Source organism: Sturnira hondurensis, unplaced genomic scaffold, assembly GCF_014824575.4.
Source record: "Sturnira hondurensis isolate 20B ecotype Veracruz unplaced genomic scaffold, ASM1482457v3 Scaffold0018097, whole genome shotgun sequence".
NCBI lineage: Eukaryota > Metazoa > Chordata > Mammalia > Chiroptera > Phyllostomidae > Sturnira > Sturnira hondurensis.
Window position 1 is genome coordinate 3,291,747 of NW_028090728.1, and position 25,780 is coordinate 3,317,526.

Consider the following 25,780-nt stretch of genomic DNA (forward strand, 5'->3'; position numbering starts at 1 on the left):
GAACAGACCAAACATTATGACTCAAGAACAGCTCAAAGCCCCAGAGCCTATAATTCTAAGTGACTAAGAAATAGCCAACCTTTCAGATGCACTGCTGATCAGGATGCTCACAGAATTGGTTGATTTTAGCCACAAATTAGAGGAACATATGAAGGCTAAACTGACTGAAATGAAGGGAAATGCACAGGAAACCAATAGTGATGGAAAGGAAACTGGGACTCAGATCAAGGGAGTGGACCAGAAGGAACAAAGAAACAACCAAACAGAAAAGAAGGAAGAAACAAGAATTCAAAAAAATGAGGAGAGGCTTAGGAACCTCCAGGCTATCTTTCAACGTTCCAACAACCAAATTATAGGAGTATCAGAAGGAGAAGAGGAACAGCCACAAGTGGAAAAATTATTTGAACAAATAATAAAGGAGAACTTCCCCAGTCTGGCAAAGGAAATAGACTTCCAGGAAATTCAGGAAGCTCAGAGAGTCCCAAAGAAGTTGGACCCAAGGAGGAATACACCAAGGCACATCATAATTACACTAGCCAAGATTAAAATGAAGGAGAATCCTAGAAGCAGCAAGAGATAAGGGGACAGTCACCTACAAAGGAGTTCCCATCAGACTGTCAGCTGATTTCTCAAAAGGGACCTTACAGGCAAGGAGCTGGAAGGAAGTATTCCAAGTCATGAAATCCAAAGACCTACATCCAAGATTGCTCTATCCAGCAAAGCTTTCATTTAGAATGGAAGGACAGATAAAGTGCTTCTCAGATAAGGTCAAATTCAAGGAGTTCATCATCACCAAGCCCTTATTATATGAAATGTTAAAGGGACGTATCTAAGAAAAAGAAGGTGAAAAATATGAACAGTGAAAGGACAGCAAACTCACAGTTAGTAACAACCACACCTAAAACAAAAGCAAACTAAGAGGACAGCTAGATCAGGAGCAGAACCATAGAAATGGAGATCACATGGAGGGTTAGCAACAGGGGAGTGGGAGGAGGAGAAGGGGGGAGAAGGTACAGAGAATAAGTAGCATAGACAGTAGGTAGAAAATAGACAAGGGGGAGGGCAGGAATACTATGGGAAATACAGAATCTAAAGAACTTGTGACACATGGACATGAATGAAAGGGGGGAATGGTGGGGGAGGGGTATGCAGGGTGGAAGGGAGTGAAGGGAGTAATGGGACAACTGTAATGGCATAATCAATAAAATGTATTTAAAAAAGACTGAGTTGGGCACATCTACAAGGTACTGTAAATTACACAAGCAGGTGGCTCACTTGATCAACAGACACTTGTGCATGGCCTCTTCAAGTGTTCCTTGTGACCAGATGGCTGAGGCTAATCCTTCAGGACAGTGATGAAGGAAATCCTACAAGTGGGAGGGTGTTGGACCTGGACACCTGGTTGCCCGCCTTGTGTGGAATAAGTGAGGCCTGAAAGTACTGATCTACATGGGTTTATGGTGAGTTGCTAACAGCTTGGCTGGATGGTCAAGGACTTGGAACAGGATTTGAACATGAGTGACAAGATCTGGATGGGGACAGATTTCTCAATATGGGCAGACTGTGCAGGTATCTGTACCCACGTGCCCGTGAGATTCCGCACAAAGGATGCTCTCAATGATTGGGGGCAAACCAGCACACCCCGTGGGTATGAGTAAGCTTCCTCCCCAGCCACCATGCTGGCCTGGCAGGCTCATGAACTAAGTGGCCATTAAAACAGAGGTAGAGGCTAGAACAGGCTGCAGTGTCATAGATTTACCTTGACCAAAGTTCACTAGGATGATTTCTGCAGAGAGCCTAACTGGCTTACAGAGACTAGCATTGAATCCTTGGCATGACATTTCCTAGAAGGACCAGCTAGCTACCCAGTAGCAGGTTGACTACACTGGGCCTCATCCATCACAGAGGCAGAGATTTGTCTTCCTTGCAATAAACCCACACACTAGATGCGAATCTGCCTGCTATGCATCTCAGCACCTCCGTCCACTATTGCAACATTCCATGCAGCATGGCTTCTGATCAGGAAACCCAATTCACAGCAAAGGACATGAAGCAATGGGCTTGTGTCTATGGAGCTGTTTTTAGTCCATTACCCATCACAAGGATGCAGCTGAGCTCACTAAAGCTTCTGCCATGGTTATGGTCATGGGGTTCTTCTCTTCTGGATGACTTACGCTTTTAACCAGAGACCATTATATAGCATGGACTCCCCTACAGCTAAAACACCCTGGTCCAAGGATCGAGGGGTCAGAGAGCGATGGGCACTTTTCAGCATTGCAATGAAATTACCAAACTACAAGTTTTTCTTATTCTTGTCCGGGAAAAATTGGGTTTTGCTGGTTTGAAGGTCTTGGACCCCAAAGGAGGAGCTCCTCCTGGGGGGCGGACAACCCTGTTTCTATTTAATTTGAAAACACTGCTACACAAGGGGACAGGAGGACCAAGGCTGGAACCCCAAGGGATTCCCTGGAACCTCTTGGTATTTCTGTTTAAGGAAAGTGAAGGAACTTCCAACAAAAGCTTCCCCAGAAAAAACACATCAGAAATGAGGGTCTTAGTCAACCAGGTAAAGACTGGCTGAGGTCTGAGGGCAAGGGAAATGTGTGCGGCGAAGTGGAAGAAGGGTCCTGCAGGTGCCAACTATGGCCTTGTGAGCAATTATGGAATCAAGGACAGCAGAGACTGGGTACATCTTCCCTTGGCTTATTTACTTACATATGCTACGTTCTCATCACTTGAGGAGCTTTCTGTAAACGCATGTCCCTATACCACATCCCAGGTCTTATAATCAAACTCTGGCAAGGACGCCCCATTTAAAGAAACCTCTCCCGTGACTTTTAAGGACACATCAAAGCCTGAAGTCCTGTGGTAGTCCTGAATCCAGGATATGTCACCACCCTGCCCACAGGAGGAGGAAAAGAGGGGCAAAGAGGCAGTAAGCCCAACACAGAGAAGGAGAAATGCAGGCTGCAGCTCTGGGCACTGTGCTCGGTGGGCTTCCTCCACTGGACAGGCCTGCCCGGGTGGTGCCCACATCCTGGGGACTCTTGTCCCCTGGACCTCTGTTTGACTGCTGGTGCTAGGAAGGGGAGAGCCAGCCAGTTCTCAGAAGAAAATGTAGTTTATTATGACATAGGAAAGACTACAAGCCATTAAGAGAGGGGGGAGTCAAACAGTTTTTCAAACAGGTAAAAGAGAGGTGTAAACATCTTGGCAATTAAATCCACAGCACAATCACGGGAATCTTTTTCTTACAATTTTTGTTTTTAGTTATAACAATCACACTTAAATTGTCCAAAACAAAAACACAAACACAAAAACCTGGCAACTGGACACAATGAAAGCCAAACCACAAATGCTTGGGTCTATGTGGTGCAGGACAGAGGTCTGGGGACATTCTAGCACCCGACAGGCGAGAGGCTGTGCTGCCAGAGGAGATCTGGCCACCGCGCCCTCAGGTGGCACTGGCCCCGCTCTCCCAGCGCTCCATACTGCTCGGAACTCACTGCAAACATCTGAAGAAGAAAAGTCCACCTATTCACTGGGGAGTGCTGAAGTGACAGCCAGCAGTTCAGAAACACGGGTCGCTGTACACACACTGGTGGGAGTGGAGGGGCACTTCATGATTCCTTAGTGGTCAGATGCACTTGGTCACGATAGGAGCACCTATCTAGGGGTGGTTGTTAGGAAACAAAAACACCATTTTCCTGAATTTAAGAGCTGGATTGAGGGCTTAAATTTTTTTTTAAAAGGGGATAAATTCCCAAAGCCATCATGTAATATTTTGTTCCTAACAATAGAAATGCAAACACGCACACCTCGCACAGCACCTCCTGCTGGGAGCCTATGGGTGGGCAGGTGCAGCCAGACTGGCACAGAGGTAAGTGCTTGGAACACGAATGCCAGAGGGAATAAAGACAACTGATTTGGATATAAAAGTTTAAAACAGTCTCCACAAAAGATAAACATGGCCCTCCTGTTGCTCTCTAGTCCTTGTGTTCTCAGCCGAGCCTCTGAACATTAATGAAGACAGGAAGAGGTCTAGGGGAGCGACCAATCTGGGAAGCAGGCTGGCCAGACCCCAAGTAATCTTCCAGAAACTCCATGGCCAATACATCTGCTTTGTCCCCACTTTGCATTTACAACACTCCGGTCAAGTAGCAGGATACAAGGCAGCCAACTGCAGGGAGAAACTTGACGGCTCAGAACTCTACAGGCCAACTTCAGTCAGTTCTCCTTCCCATCAAATCTGTTTATTATTAGAGGACAACACCTCTCTCCAAAAGAAATCTTCACAGCAGGCCTCCCTCACACACTCAAACACACGTGGACATTTCTAAAAGTCTGCACCCTGCAAACTTCTCTGAAAACACCTGCTATTTAAAAACATGCCTTAACCTGTGTCCCACAAATGCAGAAATACAACAGAACAAGTGGAGTGAGCATCCAAAAACTTTTCACCAGGAATTTTGCCATAATGATGGTTCTGCAGTAGAACTGTTGCTTTGCGTTTCCTAGTATTTTCCATTGGGAGTAACCACTTGACTCTGTTGGGACCCGCTTCCTCTTACCTAACTAGCTAAGGGCTCGATCCGGCCCACTGCCTGCTTCTGTATGGCCTGTCAGCTAAAGAACAGTTCACACATTTTTAAACAGAGAAAAAAAATTTCATGACATGAGAAAATGATATGAAATTCAAATTTCAATGTCCATAAATAAAGTCTTATTGGAATATAGCTAGGCTCATTTGTTTATGTATCATCTATGGCAAGAGACCCAGAATGTCTAATAGCTACCATTTGGGCTCTTTAAGAAAAAAGTTAGCTGACCCTTAAATAATGATGCTCTCCCCTAGGAATGCATATGCCACAGCTCAGACACAAACTGGGCTCTCAGGACAAGCACAGTGTGCTTCACAAATTCTACTGAAGCAACTTTTCCTCCCCTACATCTCGGTTAAAATTTCTCAGATATGGACAAAAACCTGGCTTGGAGTGCTGGATACACAGTTGCATGCAAGACACCTCACAGGGACCAAGGTCGTTCCTCGGCCAACTCTCTTCACAGACTGGATTACAGAGTCCCTTTTCCTGCTACAATTTAAACTGCACTGAATGAAATGCAGAGGCACTCAGTCACTCTGGCCAGCAAGCAGTGACAGGACAGCTAGTGGGAAAGGCAGCCAAGAAGAAAACAGGAGGAAGGGAAACAGTAAAACCATCAAAAAATGCTTTATTTGCTCAAGAGAGTAACACAACTGAACCAGTCACACCCAACTCACACCTGCCAGCTTTAACCAGGGTGTGGTGCTTCCAAAGGCAGGGGCGGGGGTCAGAGTGGGTACAACAACACAGCACCAAAAGCGAGATTCACTCACTCAAGAATAAAAAGCTATCTAAATTTCATTATTAACTCTATTCATCCACGTTACTAACATTACATTTATCAAATTCACCACTGTGGAAAAGAAGAAAAATGAGGGGAATGAGAAAATGCTTACTTGTAGAAAAGTGAGGACCACCCAGGCTGACACGCCACATGCAGCTGGACACTGTGTTATCTGCGGAACACACATGCTCAAAAATCCCAGTCAGTGTCTTCAATTACACAGGCTCTACTCACAAAATAAAGGCTAAGAGTTCCATACTATACATATTTAATACGAAGACTCACAAAGATACTTGCAAAGTCCTCTGTCCTTGCACAGCTATTGTCTTCTCCACTGCTTTAATTAAACTCATAATTAAAAAATGGACCAGCGCCTTTTGAAACTGCACAATCACGTGGCAGAAGTGAAGCACCAGGGCGAGGCTGCTCCACACCATGGGGGCACCACCCCACACATCCACACGCTGTTTGAGGAGCAAAGAAGATACCCTTGTAATGTATCTGCTCTGCCCCTCCCCATGCAGAACACACCCACTGTTTTGCATCTCTGCCGAGCTGTCCAGGGAGCCCTCCCACCGTGGTGCATGTCCACTCCACCCCCAGGCCCAGGCTGGCAGCAGAGGGCTCTGATGTTCCTGGGGTACTTCCATGTGGGGGGTGGTAGCATGAAGTTGGGTGATTGGGGGTCATTTTGTGAGGCCTTCATTTTTCTGACTGGCTGAGAAAAAGGCTACTCATATTCCAGGACCTGTTTGTGGTAGAAGAGCAGGTATCTGTGGAGGCAAAACAGAGCAAGTTTATGGTCTAATTCATGAGAACTCAAGGCAAAACTGACCTCCCCAGCTGGAACCTTGGCTCCATAACCTCAGTACTCAACAGCAGTCTGATTTCTTGCTGGGACAGTTTTTGGTTCCTAGTCCCTAAGCAGGATCCTCAGCTCGGTAGTGGCAGTGCCCCCACCAAATGCCAGAGTCTCCTAAGTCCATCCCCTGCCCATTCACCAGGAAGCCCTAAGTCCTGTCAGTCCTGCCTGCCATACAGCTCCTGAACCAACCTCTCCTGTCCAGGACTACCAGAGCCTCAGGGTCAATGTCCCATCCTGTCCTGTCCTGTCCTGTCCAGGGGTGCCAGGGCCTCAGGTCAGTGTGACTTCTGGTAAGGCTTCTGCCACCCATTCAGTCCGACCCCCCGGGGCCCTGCCCAGTTAACTGTCCACAGTCTGTCCTGCCTCTGAAGACTCTGCCCAGGGGGCTCCCCCACACCTGGGCACCTACAGATGCACCTCTCAGATCATGCAGCTCATCCCTGGGGCTAGGAGCCTACTGCCAGTCTCAACACTAAGGATTCAGCAAAGCTGAAGGTAGATAATGACATGCTAGGAAGGAATAAAATGGGAAATAAGAGAGGAGCTGCACAGGGACCCACATGTCAGCTCATGTTGCCACTGAAGGCAATGACCTGTGCTCTGGGTGAGGGTGCTAACTAAGTGTACTTGCTCAGGCATACCGTCCTACCCAGTGGCCCCTCGGGGTCAGCAACCGGTCCAGAATAAGCCTCATTACTCCAGCCACCAAAGGTGATCCTTCTTGAATGATACTAAAAACAGACATGGCTTTGGGCTCAGACACACACAGGGGACAACAAGCCACCCACAACGTACCCTTCACTGTCCAGCACGTCTTCAATGCTGGCCTTGGTGATGATGGCATCATCACACTTGAACCACTGGTCCTTGTGCTGCCGGATGAAGCTCGTGTAGTGGCCACTCTCCAGGGTCCCTTGGTGGTTAACGACTGCAAACAAGGAGTATCTGGTTTGGGAGGAAACGAGTTGCGAGAGATCAGCGGTAACTCAATTTTATTGTCGCCAGAAACCACACAGCCCAAGCAGTCAGAGACCTGTGTAGTGAGGGGCCTCCCTGACCCCCAACATCAATGCTGGAGCCCAAGGGCATGGAGGGACAGAGGGAGCCTGTGCGGCCTCCAGTCTGCAGAGCAACTGGTTTGGGAAATACTGTAACCACTCTCCCCTTCATCCCATTGGCTGGCTACACCAGAGGTGGAAAGGCAGGCAGAGAAAGAGCAGAGGCCTCGTCATGGTGCCAGCTAAGGAAGAGGTCACGGGGCCCAGAACTCAGAAGCTGAGCTTTCGCTCCAGAACGGCAATGGCCATACTGACCCTCACTCACACCCAGAGGCCAGGAGAAGGGCATCAAGCTCCCACATAGGAGGGAGCATTTATGGTAAAGGTGTGAAAAGTCCTTTCCTAATAGTGGGCTCAGGTATTTTCAAAAGAGATTGATGGGTAGTATGATAGGGAGCAGGCCAGTGACCAAAAGAAGCAGCTCTGCCACTGCCACTCAGAAATGCAGCCATCTCCTTGTGAAATGCTGGGGCCCCCCACGCTGACCACCCTCTGGGAGCCCAGGGCTCTCCTCACTAGGCCCCGTGATGTCAGCACACCCACACAAGGCAGCACTCACTTGTTGTCATTACTGAGGCTGTCTGCTGGCTGCTGGTACTGCCCGTTCATCCTGCTCTCTTTGCTGTAACAAACAAAGGCGACACTCAGCACCCTTTAAACCAACCAAAGCAGCAACAGTGAACCTTTCTTATCTCATGGCACATACAAACTAATTACTAAAATTCTGTGGTTCACCAAAAAACTATATTCTATTTTTTTACCATCTGAAAAAACAAAAGAAAACAAAACAGATATAATTTTGATTCATTCACACTGGATGGCTATTGTTGTACTGGATGTTGAGGTTTTCTTATTTGACTATCTAAGGGAAAAGAGGTCTGTGCCCCTGACTGAGCAGCCAAATTTTACAAATTTTTTGTGGTGTGCTGGTATGCTGCAGCGTACTGGGTAAAAATCACTGAAATGAAGAGGAGCATGGATTGGATGACACCAGTGTTAGTGGGGGCTTACTATGTTGGGCACTGTGTTGAATTCACTTTATATACACTTGCTAGTTCTTCCAACAACACTCCTTTCTAGGCAGAGATTATCCCCCTGTTAAGGCGAAGAAACCAAGGCCCAGGCTTGGGACGTGAACTGCTGAGAGCACACCTGCCATTAGGCATGGGGCCGGCCCATGTGTGTGCGGTGGCGCACCTCCCAGCAAGGAATGAAATCTTCCCTGGGCCCTTCCAAGGAGGCACAGCCCTGCCAACATCTTCCTGCTTTGAGCCACCAACTTTGTGGTAATTTGTTACAGTGGCCCTTGGAAACTATCAACTTGTGTCCTGAATATTATTAGTTAACTGTTGCTTTTTTTTTTTAAGGTAAATTTAAAGTGGTCTATGGTATGAAGATTTGAAAACAAGATAAATTTAATCTACAACTGCAAAATCAACTATGTTTCGCCACATTCCACAACCAGATGAAGCAGCTAAAAATACTGCCTTTCTGCAGGGACTCCACCTTGATTTCTCAAGTCCGGGAGCTGATGAAGGGCTGCTTGGAAAAACTCACAGCTGAGACAGGACATCTGAGGAGAAAGAACTCATTAAGCTGAAATGTGTCCTGGGTGAAGATCAGGACAGCAATTTGGTTTTAGCCGTTGTGGTTCTATCAGTGTCTGCAATCTTCTCATCAGGGACCTGGTACACATCACAGAACTCACAAAGCCATGCTCCCCTCCCGATGCCAGACAGAGACAAACAAATCTTCCATACCTGGACGCCATGAAGGGGGTCATGTCCAGTACCAGGGGAAAGGACACATACGTGGTAATCTTCCGCCGCAGTTTGGCCGAGTGTTCAAATCGCTACAGAAATGGGGGAGAGAAGAGGAACATCACTGTAATGAACTTCCTCCAGGGGTGCTTCTCTGTGCAGTTCCCAAATCAGGATTTTCATTAATGATGATTGCCTGCTGGCCATATCTGGAGCTTACAGAGCCAATAACACAATACTGACATAAATCTAACTTACGGGGTTCAAGTGAAGTCTTGAAGCGACTGTTCAAAGCGATGAACACCCAGTGTACAAAAAAATAATCTTACAACAAACTCAGTGAAATGCAAGGTAGTAGAAAACACAGGCAATATCTATGACCTCTGGGAGCAAAAACAAATATATTGTTCCTTTCCCAAAACAAGAGGCAGTCCCTTGACTATATCAGAGGCTACCAAATCCACACAGGAAGCTAAGAACAGTTCCTTGTTTTAACATATTTGGACTCAAAGAAAAATATGAAACAGTCTGTATAGCTGCAAGCCTTAAAATACTTACTATCTGACCCCTACACTAGGTCATAATGCTAAGAGTCTTTGTTTGCTTTTAAGTAAAAGAAGAACAGAAAACTTGGAGTGAGGATGAAGAACTTAGGTAGAAGTAGTAAAACCATTAACAGCCCCACCCCCAGTGGGACAGCTCACACCCTATCCTCACTCTGCAGTGAAGACTTTCTGTCCATCACAGCAGACTTCTGATGGCAATGGGGACAGGAGAAGGTACAACTTAACTATCCCGGTTCTTTAGCACACTTAGGGAGTCGCTATAATCATGAAACGAGCTCTGTACACCACAATGACTGGCTCTAAGCTGCACTAGGAACCGAACATTGAATCGGCTGCTGGAGCTTTCCTGGAAAACTTACTTTGAGATGGAAGCAGGCGACAATGGGCAGTTTCTTCATGGTGAGCTGCTTGGTGGACTCCTGGTAGCTGTGACAGCCACTGCATTTGATCTTGGCGCTGCTTCCCAAGTGCTCTGGTCTAGTGAATCTGCAAGGGATTTAAGAATGTATTTTTAAGAAAAAATATAAAGAGGCAAGAGGGAAAACAGCTACTTTATCACTTTCAGTGAATTAATTTCCCTACTAAAAACATACCTACCATATGTCTGTCACCTTCCTTCCTTATCACTTTAAAAAATACTTACCTTATAGATGAATGGATAAAAAAGAGAAGACCAACATGCATGCTATCTATAAGAGACCCACCTCAGAACAAGAAACATACTGATTAAAAGTATAGGAATGGAAAATGTATTTCATGCAAATAGAAATAAAACAATAACTGGGGTAGCAGTACTTATATCTGAGAAAGTAGATTTTAAAACAAAGGCGGGTAACAAGAGACAAAGAAGGACACTACATAATGATACAGGGAGTGATCCAACAAGAGGATGTAACCCTAGTAAACGTTTATGCACCCAACACAAGAGTACCTACATGTATAAAGCAAATCTTGGAAGATTTTAAAAAGGAGATTGATAGTAATACAGTCATAGCAGGGGACTTTAACACTGTACTGACAACACTGGATAGATCTTCTAGACAGAAAATCAACATGGAAACAGCGGCCTTAATGGCAAACCAGACCAGATGGATTTAATTAACATATTCAGAGCATATCACCCCAACACAGCAGAACGCACATTTTTTTCAAGTGCAAATGGAATATTTTCCAGGCAAGACCACATGTTAGGACACAAAACAAGTCTCAATGAATTTAAAATGACTGATATCACATGAAGCATCTTCTCTGACTAAAATGGCATGTAACTAGAAATCAATCACAAGAAAAAAACTTAAAAGACACAAAAATATAGAGGTTAAATAACATGTTACTAAATAATAACTGGGTTAACAATGAGATCAAGGAAGAAATCAAAGGTACCTTGAAACAAATGAAAATGAGAATACAACCGCCCCAAATCTATGGGACACAGTGAAAGCAGTCCTAAGAGGGAAATTCATAGCATTACAGGCTTACCTCATGAAACACGAAAAAGTTCAAATAAATAATCCAACCCTACAATTAAGGGTACTAGGGGGGAAAAAAGCCCACGGTGAGCATAAGAAAGGAAATAATAAAGATTAGAGCAAAAAGAAATGAGTCTAAAAAAATACAAAACATCCATGAAACCAAGAGCTGTTTTATTTGAAAAGATAGCCAAGATGGACAAACCTTTAACCAGTCTCTTCAAGAAAAAGAGAGAGGACCGAAATCAATAATAAAATCAGAAATGAAAGAGAAGTAACAACTAACAGCAAAGAAATACAAAGGATTATAAGCCAGTATTATGAACAACTATATGCCAACAAGTTAGACAATCTAGACGTAACAGACAAATTCCTAAAAATGTACTATCTTCCCATACTGTATCAGGAAGAATCAGAAAATTTGAATAGACTGATTACAACTAATGAAAGTGAAGCAGTAATTAAAAAACTCCCAACAAACCTAAGTCCTGGACCAGTGCCTTCACAGGTGAATTTAACAAAATTTCAAAGAACACCTCTCCTTCTCAAACTATTCCAAAAATACCAAGAGGAGGAAAGACTTCCAAGTTCATTTTACAAGACCACCATTATCCTAATTCCAAAACTAGATAAAGATAACTGCAAAGAAAGAAAATCACAAGGCCAATATCCCTGATATGCTAAAATCTTCCACAAAATATAGCAAACCAGATCCTGCAATACATTAAAAAAGTCATATACCACGATCACAATCAAGTGGGATTTACCCCAGGAATGCAAGGCTGGTACAATATCCACAAGTCAATAAACATGATACACCACATAAACAAAATGAAGGATAAAAATCACATGAAGATACAATAGATGCAGAAAAAGCATTTGATCAAATCCAGCACACATTTATGATAAAAATTCTCAGTAAAGTGGGAACAGAGAAAACATCCCTCAACATAGTAAAGGCCATATATGACAAACCTATAGCCAACATCGTACTTAACAGGCAAAAACTAAAAGTGTATCCCTTAAGATCAGGAACAAGATAAGGATATCTGTTTTCACCACTCCTATTCAGTAAAGTACTGGAAGTCCTAGCCACAGCAATCGAGCAAGAAAAAAATTAAATAAGATTCCACCAAAAAACTACTAGAAATGATAAAAACAAAAAACTCCTGAGAAATAAATTTAACCAAAGATGTGAAAGATCTAAACTCAGAAAATTATAAGGCACTGAAAGAAACCGAAGAAGATACAAATAGGTTTAAGCACAAACCGTGTTCATGAATAAGAATTAACATCACTGAAATGTCTATAGTACCCAAAGTAATCTAAAGATTCAGTGCAATTCCTATTTAGATACCAATGGCATATTTCACAGATCTAGAACAAATAATTCCAAAAATTTATATGGAACCACTAAAGACCCTGAAAAGCCTCAGCAATCTTGAGAAAGAAGAACAAAGCTGAAGGGATCACAATACCTGATATCATACTGTAAGGCCACAGTAAATAAAATAGCATAGCCTACATCAACAGAACAGAACAGAGAGCTCAGAGATAAACACACACCTTTAAATCAATTAATATTTGACAAAGGAGGCAAGAGCATACAATGGAGTAAAAAGAGTCTCTTCAATAAATGGTGTAGAAAAATTGGACAGATATACGCAAAAAAAAAAAGAAACTAGATCAACTTCTTACACCATACACAAGAATAAACTCAAAATGAATTAAACTCAATCCACTGTTAAGACTAAAAACCACTAAAATCTTAGAAGAAAACAGAGAAAGTAAAATCTCAGACATTTCTCATAGCAGTATTTTTCTAATATATTCCCTCAGGCAAGGGAAACAAAAGAAAAAAATAAACAAATGAGATTCTATCAAACTAAAACATTTTTCCACAACAAAGAAAATCATCAACAAAATGAAAAGACAACCCACTGAAGGGGAGAACATGTTCACCATTGATACTGCTGGTAAGGGGTTAATATCCAAAATTTATATAGAACTTACACAACACCAAAAGCAAAATAAAACAAAACAAAAAGTCTAATTAATTAAACAGTGGACAGAGGACTTGAACAGACACTTCTCCAAAGACATACCGACGGCACATAGACATATGAAAAAATGCTCAATGTCACTAATCATCTAAGAAACACAAATTAAAACCACAATGAGATAATCACCTCACATTGTCAGATAGCCATCATTAATAGATCAATAAACAAGTGCTGGTGAGGATGTGGAGAAAGGGGAACCCTTTTGGGCTGTAGGGAATGCAGATTGGTGCAGCCACTGTGGAAAACAGTATGGAGTTTCCCCAAAAAACTGAAGATGGAACTATATTATGACCCATCGATTGCACTTCTGGGAATATATGCAAAGAAACCCCAAACACTAAAACCCGAAACCCAAAACTCAAAAGAACCTATGCACCTCTATCTTCACTGCAGCATCATTTACAATAGCCAAGATTTGGAAGAAGCCCAAGTGCCCACCAGTAGATGAGTGGAGACTAAAGCTGTGGTACACTTACACAGTGGAATGCTATTTGGGCACAACAAAGAAGGAACTCTTACTATTTGTGAGAGCATGGATGGACCTAGAGGACATTGTGCTTAATGAAATAAGCCAGTCAGAGAAAGACAAGTATATTATGATCTCACTCATATGTGGAATCTAACGCACAAAATAAACTGACAAACAAAACAGAAACAGAAGCATAGATACACAGAACAGACTGGCGGTTACCAGAGGGGAGAGGAATTGGTGGGCTGGGCGAAAAAGGTGAAGGGATTAAGCAAAGGGAAAAAAATTTCACAGATGCAGACAACAGTATGGCGATGACCAGAGGGAAGGGGGGTGGAGCCAGGTAGAAAAGGATAAAGTGAGGATAAAGGGTGATGGAGGGAGACTTGGGTTGGTGAACATAAAATACAACATACAGACAATGCAATTTAGAAGTGTATGACTGAAACCTATACAAGTTTATTAACCAATGTGGCCAAAAAAATTTTTCAATGAAAAATAAAATAAAAAGTAAAAAATACTTTTGAGTTTTTTTAAATGAAAAGTTTGGTGAAAACAGTAATTTTATTATTATCGTAAGACTCAGCCTATCAAATCTGTCTCAGAAATTATCCAAAAAGAGAAAAACAAAAGAGAACAAAAACACAGAAAACAACTGGAAGTAAGGCAGATGTCCTTCAACAGGTGAGCATTAAACAGTTAAACAAACTGTGGTACATGACACCCTGGAATACTAGTCAGCAATAAAAGGAACAAACTGTTGATACACACAACCTGAATGAATCACCAGCGAACCATGACGAGTGAACAAGTGAATCCCCAAAGATTTCACATTATACCGTTAACACAACATTCCTGAAACATGGACTTCACAGGGCACACAGATGCAAGGCTGCCAGGGGCTGAGGAGGCAGCAGTGGTGGGAGGCAGGTGGTATGACTGGGAGGGTCCTGGGAGAAGGACACAGGGGATCTCAACGTAGTATCTCTTACAACCACAGAAGGAAGCTACAATTATCTCAAAATAAAAAGTTTAATTTGAAAAAGTGAGATGTGGGGAAATGTGAAATATTTTTTCCTTTTCTTGTGATGGAGACGGATGACGAGACAGAAAGGCTGCACTGATACGCCAGCCAACACCCGTGGCACAAGCGATGTAGTAGCTACTGAAGATGAGAAACCATAAACAGATGCTTCAGTATAGTTTATATCAAGTTTTTAAAGTTTAAAGCTAAAAAACAAACAAAAAAGTTGATCTTTTGGCAACTGGGTCTGGAAGTGCTTATTTAACCTTTCTTCCATTTCAGCCTGGATAGGACAGTGCCCCTGAGCAAGGCTGACCCGGCTGCTGCAAGGTGGCCAGAAGAGGAAGTACGAGGAGAGCAGTCACATCTTGTGGTGAGGGAGCATGGAGCACAGCCCCCAGCTATGTTCACTGCACAATGCAGGAACTAGCCCACACACTCAGCCCCCATCAGCAAGGTCCGGAGTGTGGCAAGGTCTTAGGATACACGACCTTTTCTTTTCAGCGAAGAAAAGCCAAGGACAGAAACGGGAGCTGAAGTCTGGATTCGAAAGTGACTACGAGAGAACAACCAACCAAATGTAAAGTGTGGACCTACTCTGAATCCTGACTTGAACAAATTTTAAAACGTAGTTTAAAAAAAAAAGCCATCAGTGAGGTTGAAACACTGGCTGGATGGCAGGTGGCAGGAGAGCAGAATGTGCCATTAGCAGTGAAGACTCTGGGTATATAACAGAGAGGCCACAACCTGATTCCCCCCTCCAATTTGCCAGCCAGAAACCCAGTGCTGCCCCACCCTAATCACAGCCAGGAATTGCCCAGGTCACAGCTGCCCCTCCCCCATCTCAGCAAGCTCCCAGGGCTTGCCTCAGTGGGCACAAATCCTAGGCAAGGGTCATTATCCAGTGAGAGGACTGTGCACAGAGGAAAAAACAATTTTAAAAGGTGAAGTCCAATGCCAACCTGTGGCTAGAATTAGGCAAAGGACTCTGCTGCCCCTCGAGCAGCCCTAAGCAGAGGACAGAAGGTAGAAAGCAAGCATCTGAGGCAACACACTTCCCAAGCTTGTTCCCAAGCCATGTGGCTGCCAGGAACAGCTCCATCAAGGAGCCCCAAGTGACTTCCTCCCCAGAGAACACATAAAAGAGCCCAGAGACCTGCTTCAGAACTCCTTTTAGAATAGGTTCAAGCTTGCGAAGTCGGACTGGCGGGGTGTAAATATCCTAATCACCCTTGAATTTTGATTCACATACTTCCTTCCAATTACATTTGCTTTGCTAACTATTATCAATTAAGCAACCAATCAATAAGCACAGTCTTCCTTGTGATTATACATTTAAAAAAATTTACTCCAAGCCAGTGCAAAATACTCAGCAGCTGTCATCTTTTGAAGTTTTCTTTTTATTCATCTAGAAGTTTCTCATAACTTGTCATTTTTCTTCCCACATGCAGTGTCCACAAGTACACCTGACCCCAAACTCTTGCCATCTTAGCCAAACTATGTTAATTAACCTCAAGCCACCAAACCTGCTTCAGTACCAAAAAAAAAAAGTTCTAAACAAGTCCCAGTGTCAAAATGAAAGAAATTTGACTTCAAATTCCCATAGTTAGAAATTAAGAAATTATGTAAGACAAACAGAGCCCAATTTACATACCTTCTCGAGTATCTACCCCTGCCTCATCTTCCCCATTTGGGGAATCTTCCACCCTAGCTGGGAGCCACCAAAGTGGACCACACCAGCCAGAATGTGCTCTACCCACCCCCAGCAATGTGGGCAACAAACTTGGCTCTACCAGGTGCATGCTCCTTATAGGGATTTTGCACCTGGAACAATTATTCTAGAGAAGCAGATGTGGGAATTCTTGTCTTCAGGGGAGCAGCACTCTCAGTGCACCCAGAGTTGGGGGCAGGCAGTGGTGGGCTGCGTATTTCTGGATGGTGGCCCCACCCCTCCCATGGTTATGACCTGCCCAATTGGAAAAATTTTCAGGGTTGAGGTGCAGGGAGAAGCTCCCAGGCTCACAGAGAGTTTGTTGGAGAGACCCACAGGGTCCTGGAGGGTGCACAAGCCCACCTGCCCGGGAACCAGCACCAGAAGGGCCCTGTTTGCTTGTGGGAAGCAGCAGAGGGGACTGAAATCAAAAGAACAGAACAAACGCCACTGCTCCTCTCTGACCCCGCCCCCCATACAGCATCACAATCCAGCTACTGGGTTGCCCCACCCTGGTGAACACCTAATGCTCCGCCTCTCATATGTAACTGGCATGACCTGACCAAAACATTATGGCTCAGAAAGAACAGCTCAAAGCCCCAGAGCCAATACTTCTAAGCAACCAAGAGATAGCCAACCTATCAGATACATGGTTCAAAACGCTGGTGATCAGGATGCTCACAGAATTGGTTGATTTTAGGCACAAATTAGAGGACCAAATGAAGGCTAAACTAATTGAAATGAAGGGAAATGCACAGGAAACCAATAATGATGAAAGGAAACTGGAACTCAAATCATTGCAGTGGACCAGAAGGAAGTTAAAACAACCAAACAGAAAAGAAGGAAGAAACAAGAATTCAAAAAAATGAGGAGAGGCTTAGGAACCTACAGGACATCTTTAAACGTTCCAAAGGAGTTCCCATCAGACTGTCAGCTGATTTCTCAAAAGAGACCTTACAGGCAAGAAGGGGCTGGAAAGAAGTATTCCAAGTCATGAGATCCAAAGACCTACATCCAAGATTGCTCTATCCAGCAAAACTTTTATTTAGAATGGAAGGGCAGATAAAGTGCTTCTCAGACAAGGTCAAATTAAAGGAGTCCATCATCACCAAGCCCTTATTATATGAAATGTTAAAGGAACTTATCTAAGAAAAAGAAGATGAAAAATATGAACAGTGAAAGGACAGCAAACTCAGTTATTAACAACCACACCTAAAACAAAAGCAATCTGAGAGGACAGCTAGATCAGGAGTGGAACCATAGAAAGGAAGGTTAGCAACAGGGGAGGAGGAGAAGGGGGGAGAAGGTACAGAGAATAAGCAGCATAGACGGTAGGTAGAAAATAGGGGGAGGGCAAGAATAGTAGGCGAAATATAGAATCTAAAGAACTTGTGACACATGGACATAAACTAAAGGGGGGGTAATGGGGGGGAGGAGGTGTGCAGGGTGGAGGGGAGGAAATGGGACAACGGTAATGGCATAATCAATAAAATATATTTTTTAAAAATCAAGACAATACCGGAGAACAGTGAATATTATACCACGTGGAAGAGAGCTAACATACTCAAAATACCTGAATCAATGAAGTTACTGCTGAGAACACAAAAAAAGTCTTTTATTTTACAGAAAAAAAAACCAAAAAACATTTAGGACTTTTTGGACAACCGAATATATCTGGATCTGTCAGTGAAACAAAATTAATTTTAAAATTCTAAACATGCACTTTTGGGTTTGCTGACTGGGCAGCAAGGTAAAAACTAGGAAGCTTGTCCCTCTTCATAAGACACACTTCCATCCAACAAAGACATGTCTGCAGTGACCTTGAGTCAATACGAGAAAAAGAAAATAAAGGTTTTAAGACACTAAATATAGTTTAGGAAGGGTTTTAGGCCTTGCCGTATTTGTATGTAATAGCTATTGAAATATGTTTTATAGCAACTGTGTCCTCAATCTCATTGCTTATCTAGATCAATGATGCAGTTAATGTGTGTAAATGCAGACAGAACATTGCAGATGTGTCTTCATCACCTGAAGAGAAAACCACAAGCCTCAGCAAGAGGGGCTGATGGACTCTGATACAGGTTATTTGCCTCAAAAGGTGCAAGAGCTCTACCTTTTGTTCTCTGTTAACTTACACTGGGAGTGGGATGGAATAGTAACTGTGATGCAACAGCCTACAACGCAAAGCTAGGTGGACAGAATATCCAGTCACCTTGAAAAAATGTGACAAAGCAGTAGGAGTCATTGGGCACCAACAGAAGCTGTTTGCAAGTTGGCCTATCTTTTCTCATGTTCCACACTGAATATGTAAAAGAAAACAGTGCTAGGACCCTGGGGGGGCCCTAAGTTTATTAGGGCTTACTCTGACCAGCCACTACTGAGCAGTCTCAAGGCCAGGAGACAACTACCTGCAAGGAAAGCACTTTATTTTTCTGCAAAAGTGCCAGCAGATTTCTTACCTTCTCAAGCAGTCTGTCAGCGTCGTGGTCCCTGACACGTGGCTGTCCCCGTTCACCACACTGCCCTCACTCCCTGGGCTCAGGGGCCAGAATGGAGTGGAAGAGCCGGGCAGATCTAAACTGATGTCCCAGAAGGGGTCTATTGTGGTAGAGACCCCACTAGAAGCAAAAGGAGACAGAGACATGAATGAGAACTGATACCCAACCACAACCTCGTGGGGTGTATCTCAGCACTCGGGTCACAGCTTTGCCCTTTTTTCAAATGGCATCTCAGGCCAAAAACAGGTGTGCTCACACCCAGTGCACCTTGGGGCCCCAGGGAGAGGCACCTTGCAAACCACACAGGCCAAGGTTGCTTCTGAGGCAGTGGTCTCTACACCTAGAAGACTAGCACAATCGTTTCAGGACTTTTTCTGAAACCCACGTCTGGTGGCTCTGAATGAATAGCTGGCTCCATGTCAGCAGCATCAGAGACCTGGGAACTGCAAACTCCTGGCCAGCACTCGGACCTCCAGGCACGTGTCCCACAGAGAGCAGGCACCAACCACTCAGCACCCCAAGCTGAACAGCAGCATTTAAAGTCTTGTCTACCAAAGTCAATTCCCTTCTGAAGATTTATTTTAAAATATACCAACAGGAAACTCACAGGCTGGAAAATTTACTATGGAAATTAAACAGGATATAAATGTGACACAATCTCTTGCTAGTGGACTTCAACGGTATGGGGCCAAGGAGGCAGCTACTTAAAGCCACAAGTGTAAAGTGCTTAGTGTGGTGGCCCATGAGAACAGACACTACTTAACAGGAAATTGCACTTGTAACACTTGCAGGCAAAGCCGACTCTTCCCACTATCTGGTCTGTCCTATACAAACCGCAAGTGGTAATCCATCATATGTTTTAAAATTTTAGTGGATCATGACCAAGGTTTTTAAAGAAATTGAAGGGAAATAAAAAATGTTGGAATGCACTGGGTGAATGAAAGGGTTCTAACCTCCCCACCAATGCACCTGCCTCTGGGAAATGAAGGCTTTCAGTTCTAACCATGGAACCGAAATCTGTAGAGAATTTAGGGACCCAATACTTGAGAGAAAGTGGAAAAGGAGAGTGTGAAATACTTCAAACTAACACACTCTGGAGCCTTGGTCAAGCGTTTGCCCTATGTGGCCCAGTCTTTGAAGGGGACTCTTTTTTGACTCCTAGTTTCAGGGACCCAAAAGAAAGCAGAGATGAGGACAGCAACTGGTGGCCACGCGTGAAGCCTTGTAGCCCCAGGGGGACATTGCCCTGATGTCCTTCACACTCAGGGCAACCTGCTCGTTTCTCATGCCTTTTCTGTTGGGGCTATTTCATCCCAGCACACGTCAGTGTCGTCTAAACAAAACTTCCTGCCTCACCTGGCTGTGCAGCAGCAGCTCCACCATCAGCCCCGTGTCACCAAGAAAGCATTACTGGGGTGGCACTGACTATATATTATAGTCCAGGAAGCTAAGCATTTTAAAAACTTCTCAGAATAAAAACAGTCCACAGACTAAAAAGGTACCATGATGTCAGTAAGCAGCATCAGTGAAGTCAGTTTCCCCAAAAGCACCTGGGCTCCCCCCATTATGATGTGGTCAGCAGGGCCTGGAAGGCACCTGGCCTTCCAGAATACTCCATGCCCAGTGGAAAGCCTCCACTTACTGGCAGACTTGGCAGGTGACGTCCGACTGCAGTCCCCCTGTGAAGATCTGGTCTATGATGCAGTTGCAGTGGTTGGGGTTGTTGGCCTTCTTCCCATTATCATCACCTGGGGAAAGACCAGACCTCTGTGATTCACATCTGCAGCCCCCTCCTGCCCTCCCACCTAAAAGTCAACAAGTTTCCAAGAGCCACAGACCCAGGAGACCAGGCCACTCAAGCACAGAAGCACCATGAAGTCAGAGGTGCCAACACTCTCCAAAGGGCCCCTGAAGATACTTCGTATTCAAAAGACAGACCTGGTGTGGAAAAGGGGGATGACCAAGCCAGTCTGTTTTATTTTCAATTTTGTCTTTCCCACACCCTAAGAAAATATCCTTAGCTTCTCTCTTGGCACCAAAATGCACCCGATGCCCAGAGGACTGGGGCCCAGGAACATCAGGGAGCAGAGCTTATAGCCCGCTGCACAGGCTGTGAGGGCTGATGGCTATGCTTTTCTATTCCCAGGAAGGTTGGAAGACAAACCAAAACCTATTTTCTCCTCTTGTAAAAACAAGCTATAAAGAACCTATTTAGGATAATTCCACTGTTTTTCTTATTGGGGAAAAAATACCATGAGAACACAAATGAAATGGTCCCAGGCAAGCTTGTTCTGGTTTGCAGGAGTGTGCCCATACGCCCACCCCTTGCAATGGCATGAGGTACAAGCCCACACCTTTGCAGTGCCGATGCAGGACATCCAGAGCTGCGATGAGGAACTCATGGGCATCCTGCTGCTCATACCCTGCCAGGTGCCGGGCATGAGTCCACACCAGGTGCAGCAACTTGTACGGGATGTGGGGCGACCGGTGCCCAGAGTAAAACTGCTCAGAGAGAGAGAGAAGGGAAACAAAATCCCTTGTCAGGCATAAATGCTACACACTGAACACAAAGCACACACGCAAAAAAATACTTAACAGCTGCCTAAAATTTGGACTCATAAGACTTTCTGAGTCTGCATATCCATTTTCTCCCTTCCTACCATCTAGTTTTCTATGATAAGCCTAGATGATCAATTATAACGTGTTTGTCCAGAGAAACAGATAATACACTAAAAAGTGAATTCTGCTGTTTTAAAATACACCTCAATAAACCTGAGCCTATCTGAATTTGTCACCCAACAGTACCCAGGAGAAATGGCTGACATTCATGACAGAAGTGACACACAATTGCACCTGCCTTTCTCCCGTTTGGACCCAATGATTTCATTCAGTTTGCTCACTGCTGTGACCCCAACAGCTACGGGCATGCTGTGAACATGAAGCAACTGGGTCAAGCTAGACAAGAGATGGGCAAACTTTTTCTGAAATGGGCCAGACAGCAAATGACTCTGGTCTGCAGCAATCAAGGGTCACTGACACAGATGGGATGCACCTGCAGTTCTCGTGCCTGACACCTGAAGAACATGTGGGACGTCCCAGCAGCCTGTGCAACAGGTAACAGCCCCACTTTGTGGGTGGGGCTGCTGGGCTGCCTCAGTTCTGAGAGGCTTTTCTGCAGCCACCGAGGGGAGTGCAGAGGGCCCAACCGGAGGGTGCCTGAACCATCATGCTCAGGGACAGACATGGAGAGGACAGACGTGAGTGTGGCCTACAATCCAACCAGGGAAGGAGACCCTGATGCTTGGGACACAGGGTCACACAGACAGGTCTGGGGAAGCACACCCACAAGGTGTAGCGCTAGAAGAGACCCATGGTCCCCAGGAACAGAGTGGGGAGCAGCACACACATGTCCCCACACCTCCTGGGAGTCCAATGACAGACTGCAGGGGAGGGGAGTCTCCCATAGCATCACAGCCCAACACCAGCCACTGGCTGTGCCACTCTCTGAGGCTCTTCCTCCTCCTCAAAGTCAGCTCCATGCCTCGAAAAATGATGTCAAGAGTCTCCTACTTCATGTTGCCTTTCTGGAAAAATTTGACCCTTCTATAATAAAAGCATACAGTAAAAACTTACTCATTATGTCAGGTTTTAGAAATCTGCGTTCCTTTATTATATTGTAGTCAACCTTATTTTATTTTTTAAAAAGGGAAAGAAAAAATGTAGTGACAGAAACATGACACTGCCCAAGTCAGTGGTGCTCACCTCTTGGAAAAGGGATGACATCTCACAGACCAGGCAGGAGCTGGGGCTCTGCATCTCGCAGCGGTGCCGGTCGGAGAGGAAGAAGTCTCGCAACAGCGGGGTGTGTGTGAGGGCCTGGACTATGCAGTTCATGAAGCACGTGTTCCCCAGGTTGATGAGCCCTCGCAGACCTGGGAGGGCGGGCAGCAGAGGGGTGACTGGGGCCCGACCCACAGGCACAGCTGGACCCCGATGGGATCGCAGCAGTGCCACAGTGATGTGTCTGTGTGCATTCACTTACTCATTCAAGAGGAAAAGAACAGAAGGAAATGTCATTGTTTTTGACATTTTTATGCCACTTTTAAATGAACCAGACTGAATCCCTCATTCATTACCATCACTCCCCTGGCCTTGTGCCCTCCGCCACCCCCCGCTGTTCAGCTCTTATATGTAATGTTCTGATTAAATTATCCAAAGAATTCTTTAACTGCAGGGCAACAGGACAGCTCAGAATGGAGGCCCTCTAACAACAAAATTAGCTTTTAAAAATGTTTCTAAAATGTATTCCTTCAAGTCCTACGAAACCCAGAGGATACACTCACACACACATTCCACCCCCTAGAGACAACTGCACGCAGCTCCACCTGGCGAGAGGCCCTGAGCCTTGTACACAGGTGGGCTCTGCAGGGCAAGGACCCTCCCTCTCCACCTGGCACCACTCCCCAAGCCCAACAAAGGTCCCCATAGAACGCAGGTGCTCAAGAAGTGGCCTGTGAGTGCAAGGATGAAGCAGAGTTACTCTGGGGCTTAAAGTACCATGTTATGAAACCCACATTTTTACATCTACAAACTTGAAACCCTAAGAAGCAAGCCTGACGTGGAGAGAAAACAGGCCACCACTCCAAGCACCATCACCCACCTACCTATGGTGCAGTTGGAAGTGATCTTTCGCCTTTTCGGATTATGCTTTAGCAGTTCAAGCTCCCGTTTGCTTGGTTCCCATGTTGAAAACTTCTCTCCAACACCTAAACAGATGAAAACCAGGTCCAGGTGTTGTCAGCTACATTTGCATCCTGTGTTGTTTGTGAGCAGAGATGATGGGGGCAATGCACTACTACTCAGCGGGCTGCCTTTCAGAGGCGCACTCATAGCATAAAGTGCTTCTAAAACCCAATTACACTGAAGCAGGCTCAGCAGAGACTGTGTTACAGCCACAATGTTCACTGCAACAAGCAAGGCAACACCTGCAATTAATGCTGCCCTGACAGTGATGCTGCGGTGGCTGATTCCCAAATCCTTAATCTTGAAGACAGATACTGTAGCCTTGGCACTCTTGAAAAGAATCTCTGGTGAATAAGCAACACTGACAGACAGAAAATGTATTTTTTAAAAATATATTTTGAAAAATACATCTTGTTGAATGGAAATGAAACAAAATAATGCTGTAATTGCTAGTAAGTGTCACATTTCAGCCTACTAAACACCCAGTTCACGGTGAGGCACTTGTTCCATGCTACTGAAAATGTCTGTATAATTCAATAAGCTTTATAAGAGTAGCATCTGCTCACGGTGGACCTGTAGAAAGACTTTGGAAGGACTGTGCTTTACTTCAGCACCCGCATCTCTCAGCCCTGTGCTTTAGGTGTTCTGCCCAAAGAAACAGGACAGTCAGACTTAGTGGCAACGTTACTAAATTTAAAACAAATCCTTACTGAAGGACATGCTTCTTGATTTTAGAAAGAGGGAAAGTGGGCAGAGAAACACTGACTGGTTTCCTCCTGTATGCACCCTCACCTAGGGATCGAACTCATGACGTTTCAGTTTATGGGACAACCCTACAACTAACTGAGCCACTCAGCCAGGGCAATGTAACTAAATTTTCGAGGGGGAAAGAATAGGAAGATAAACTCACTGTTCTCCAGAAAAGATCTGTTAAACAGCAATAATTCTGATCACAACAAGTGTTTCAATTCCTTCTCCCTCTCAAAAAAAAAGGGGGGGAGCAGTCTCTAAAACAGAAGCAGAGGCTGGCTTATAAGTCTCTTTGTAAACACTGACAGCTCTGCTGGTTGAGAGATGCCCCCAGTCAAGTAGGGGAGCTGCATCCACCACTGTCCTAACGGCACACGCACATGTAGGAGGTGAAAACTAAAAAAGAGGGCACATCAGGGTAGCCAACAAGAAATGAACGAACAATGAAGAGAATGGGTGCAATATGTCTGTGTGTCCCAATGAAGACAGCATGCATGTGGATGGAAGACAGGAAAGGAGGAGCCTGCGGCACTAGGGCCACGAGGCACTGCACAGGACAGCTGAGTCCCACACGGGGGGGCTGTTTACGCAGGTCGTTACACTCTCCATCTGGAAATTTTAAGTCTCTGTTAACACAGATCAAACATGACCGGAACGATTAAGAGCTCTATAATGTCAGAAAACAGCCTGCCCTCCTGGAAGGAACCAGGGACACACACGTTAATATTGCTGAGGAAACGCTGCTTTCTGAAACACTGGAGAACTAACAGCAAACTACTCGTCAGGGGCCACCTGGGGACATGGCCTTCCTAGTGTGATACCTATGAATGGACCTTTAGATGAGAGAACATCAAAACATGCTGGTGCATGTTTTTCTCCCCTCTAGTGGAGACCCTCACAGCAGCCACAGGCCCTTGCAGGACCTGGGGCAAAGGACAGCTCTGGGAAACTGCAGGAAGTGATGGGCGTTTGCACCTGCAGGGCCACTCCTCCCACCTGCCTGTCCTGGAACCTAGGCTGGCTCCACAAGAGAAAGCACACAGGTAGGCGCGTGTGTGTGCACGTGCACACTCGTGCACAGGGGTGGGGGTATCTTTCCATCGAATAGCAAATATCCAGCTCTCTCCTACTATCCCCCTACACCAACTGTCTCCCTACACCGTCTCCCTAGATATTGATCCTTCTTTTGGTGAGTCTGCCCTCAACAGACATGAGAGAATCGGGACTAAGAAATAAGTGAGGCAGGTGAATATAGGCAAGCCCAAACCTTGCATTTTCCCAGCTCTCTGCCGTTCCTCTTTGGCAATGATTTCCATGTCTTTGTCATAGATATAGTCCTGGCATAAAAAGCAGTAGATGCCTCCATACATCAGTTCTATGGCTGAAAAGACATAGGAGGAAAGAGACAAAACATTA

General features: G+C 44.9%; 1 protein-coding gene across 1 annotated transcript in view; it reads right to left on the reverse strand.

Annotated features, from left to right (window-relative positions):
* Positions 1 to 3,105: 3,105 nt before the first annotated feature.
* Positions 3,106 to 25,780, reverse strand: part of USP22 (ubiquitin specific peptidase 22) — a 47,529-nt gene continuing 24,854 nt past the window's right edge. Inside the window, exons 3-13 of the mRNA XM_037068911.1 lie at positions 25,632 to 25,745; positions 23,536 to 23,637; positions 22,634 to 22,803; positions 21,226 to 21,373; positions 20,514 to 20,619; positions 18,833 to 18,991; positions 9,997 to 10,123; positions 9,072 to 9,163; positions 7,871 to 7,933; positions 7,049 to 7,198; positions 3,106 to 6,161 (exon numbers count right to left, since the gene is read on the reverse strand). Coding sequence (XP_036924806.1) covers positions 6,119 to 6,161; positions 7,049 to 7,198; positions 7,871 to 7,933; positions 9,072 to 9,163; positions 9,997 to 10,123; positions 18,833 to 18,991; positions 20,514 to 20,619; positions 21,226 to 21,373; positions 22,634 to 22,803; positions 23,536 to 23,637; positions 25,632 to 25,745 — 1,274 coding nt within the window. The 3' untranslated portion in view covers positions 3,106 to 6,118. The remainder of the gene's footprint in view (positions 6,162 to 7,048; positions 7,199 to 7,870; positions 7,934 to 9,071; positions 9,164 to 9,996; positions 10,124 to 18,832; positions 18,992 to 20,513; positions 20,620 to 21,225; positions 21,374 to 22,633; positions 22,804 to 23,535; positions 23,638 to 25,631; positions 25,746 to 25,780) is intronic.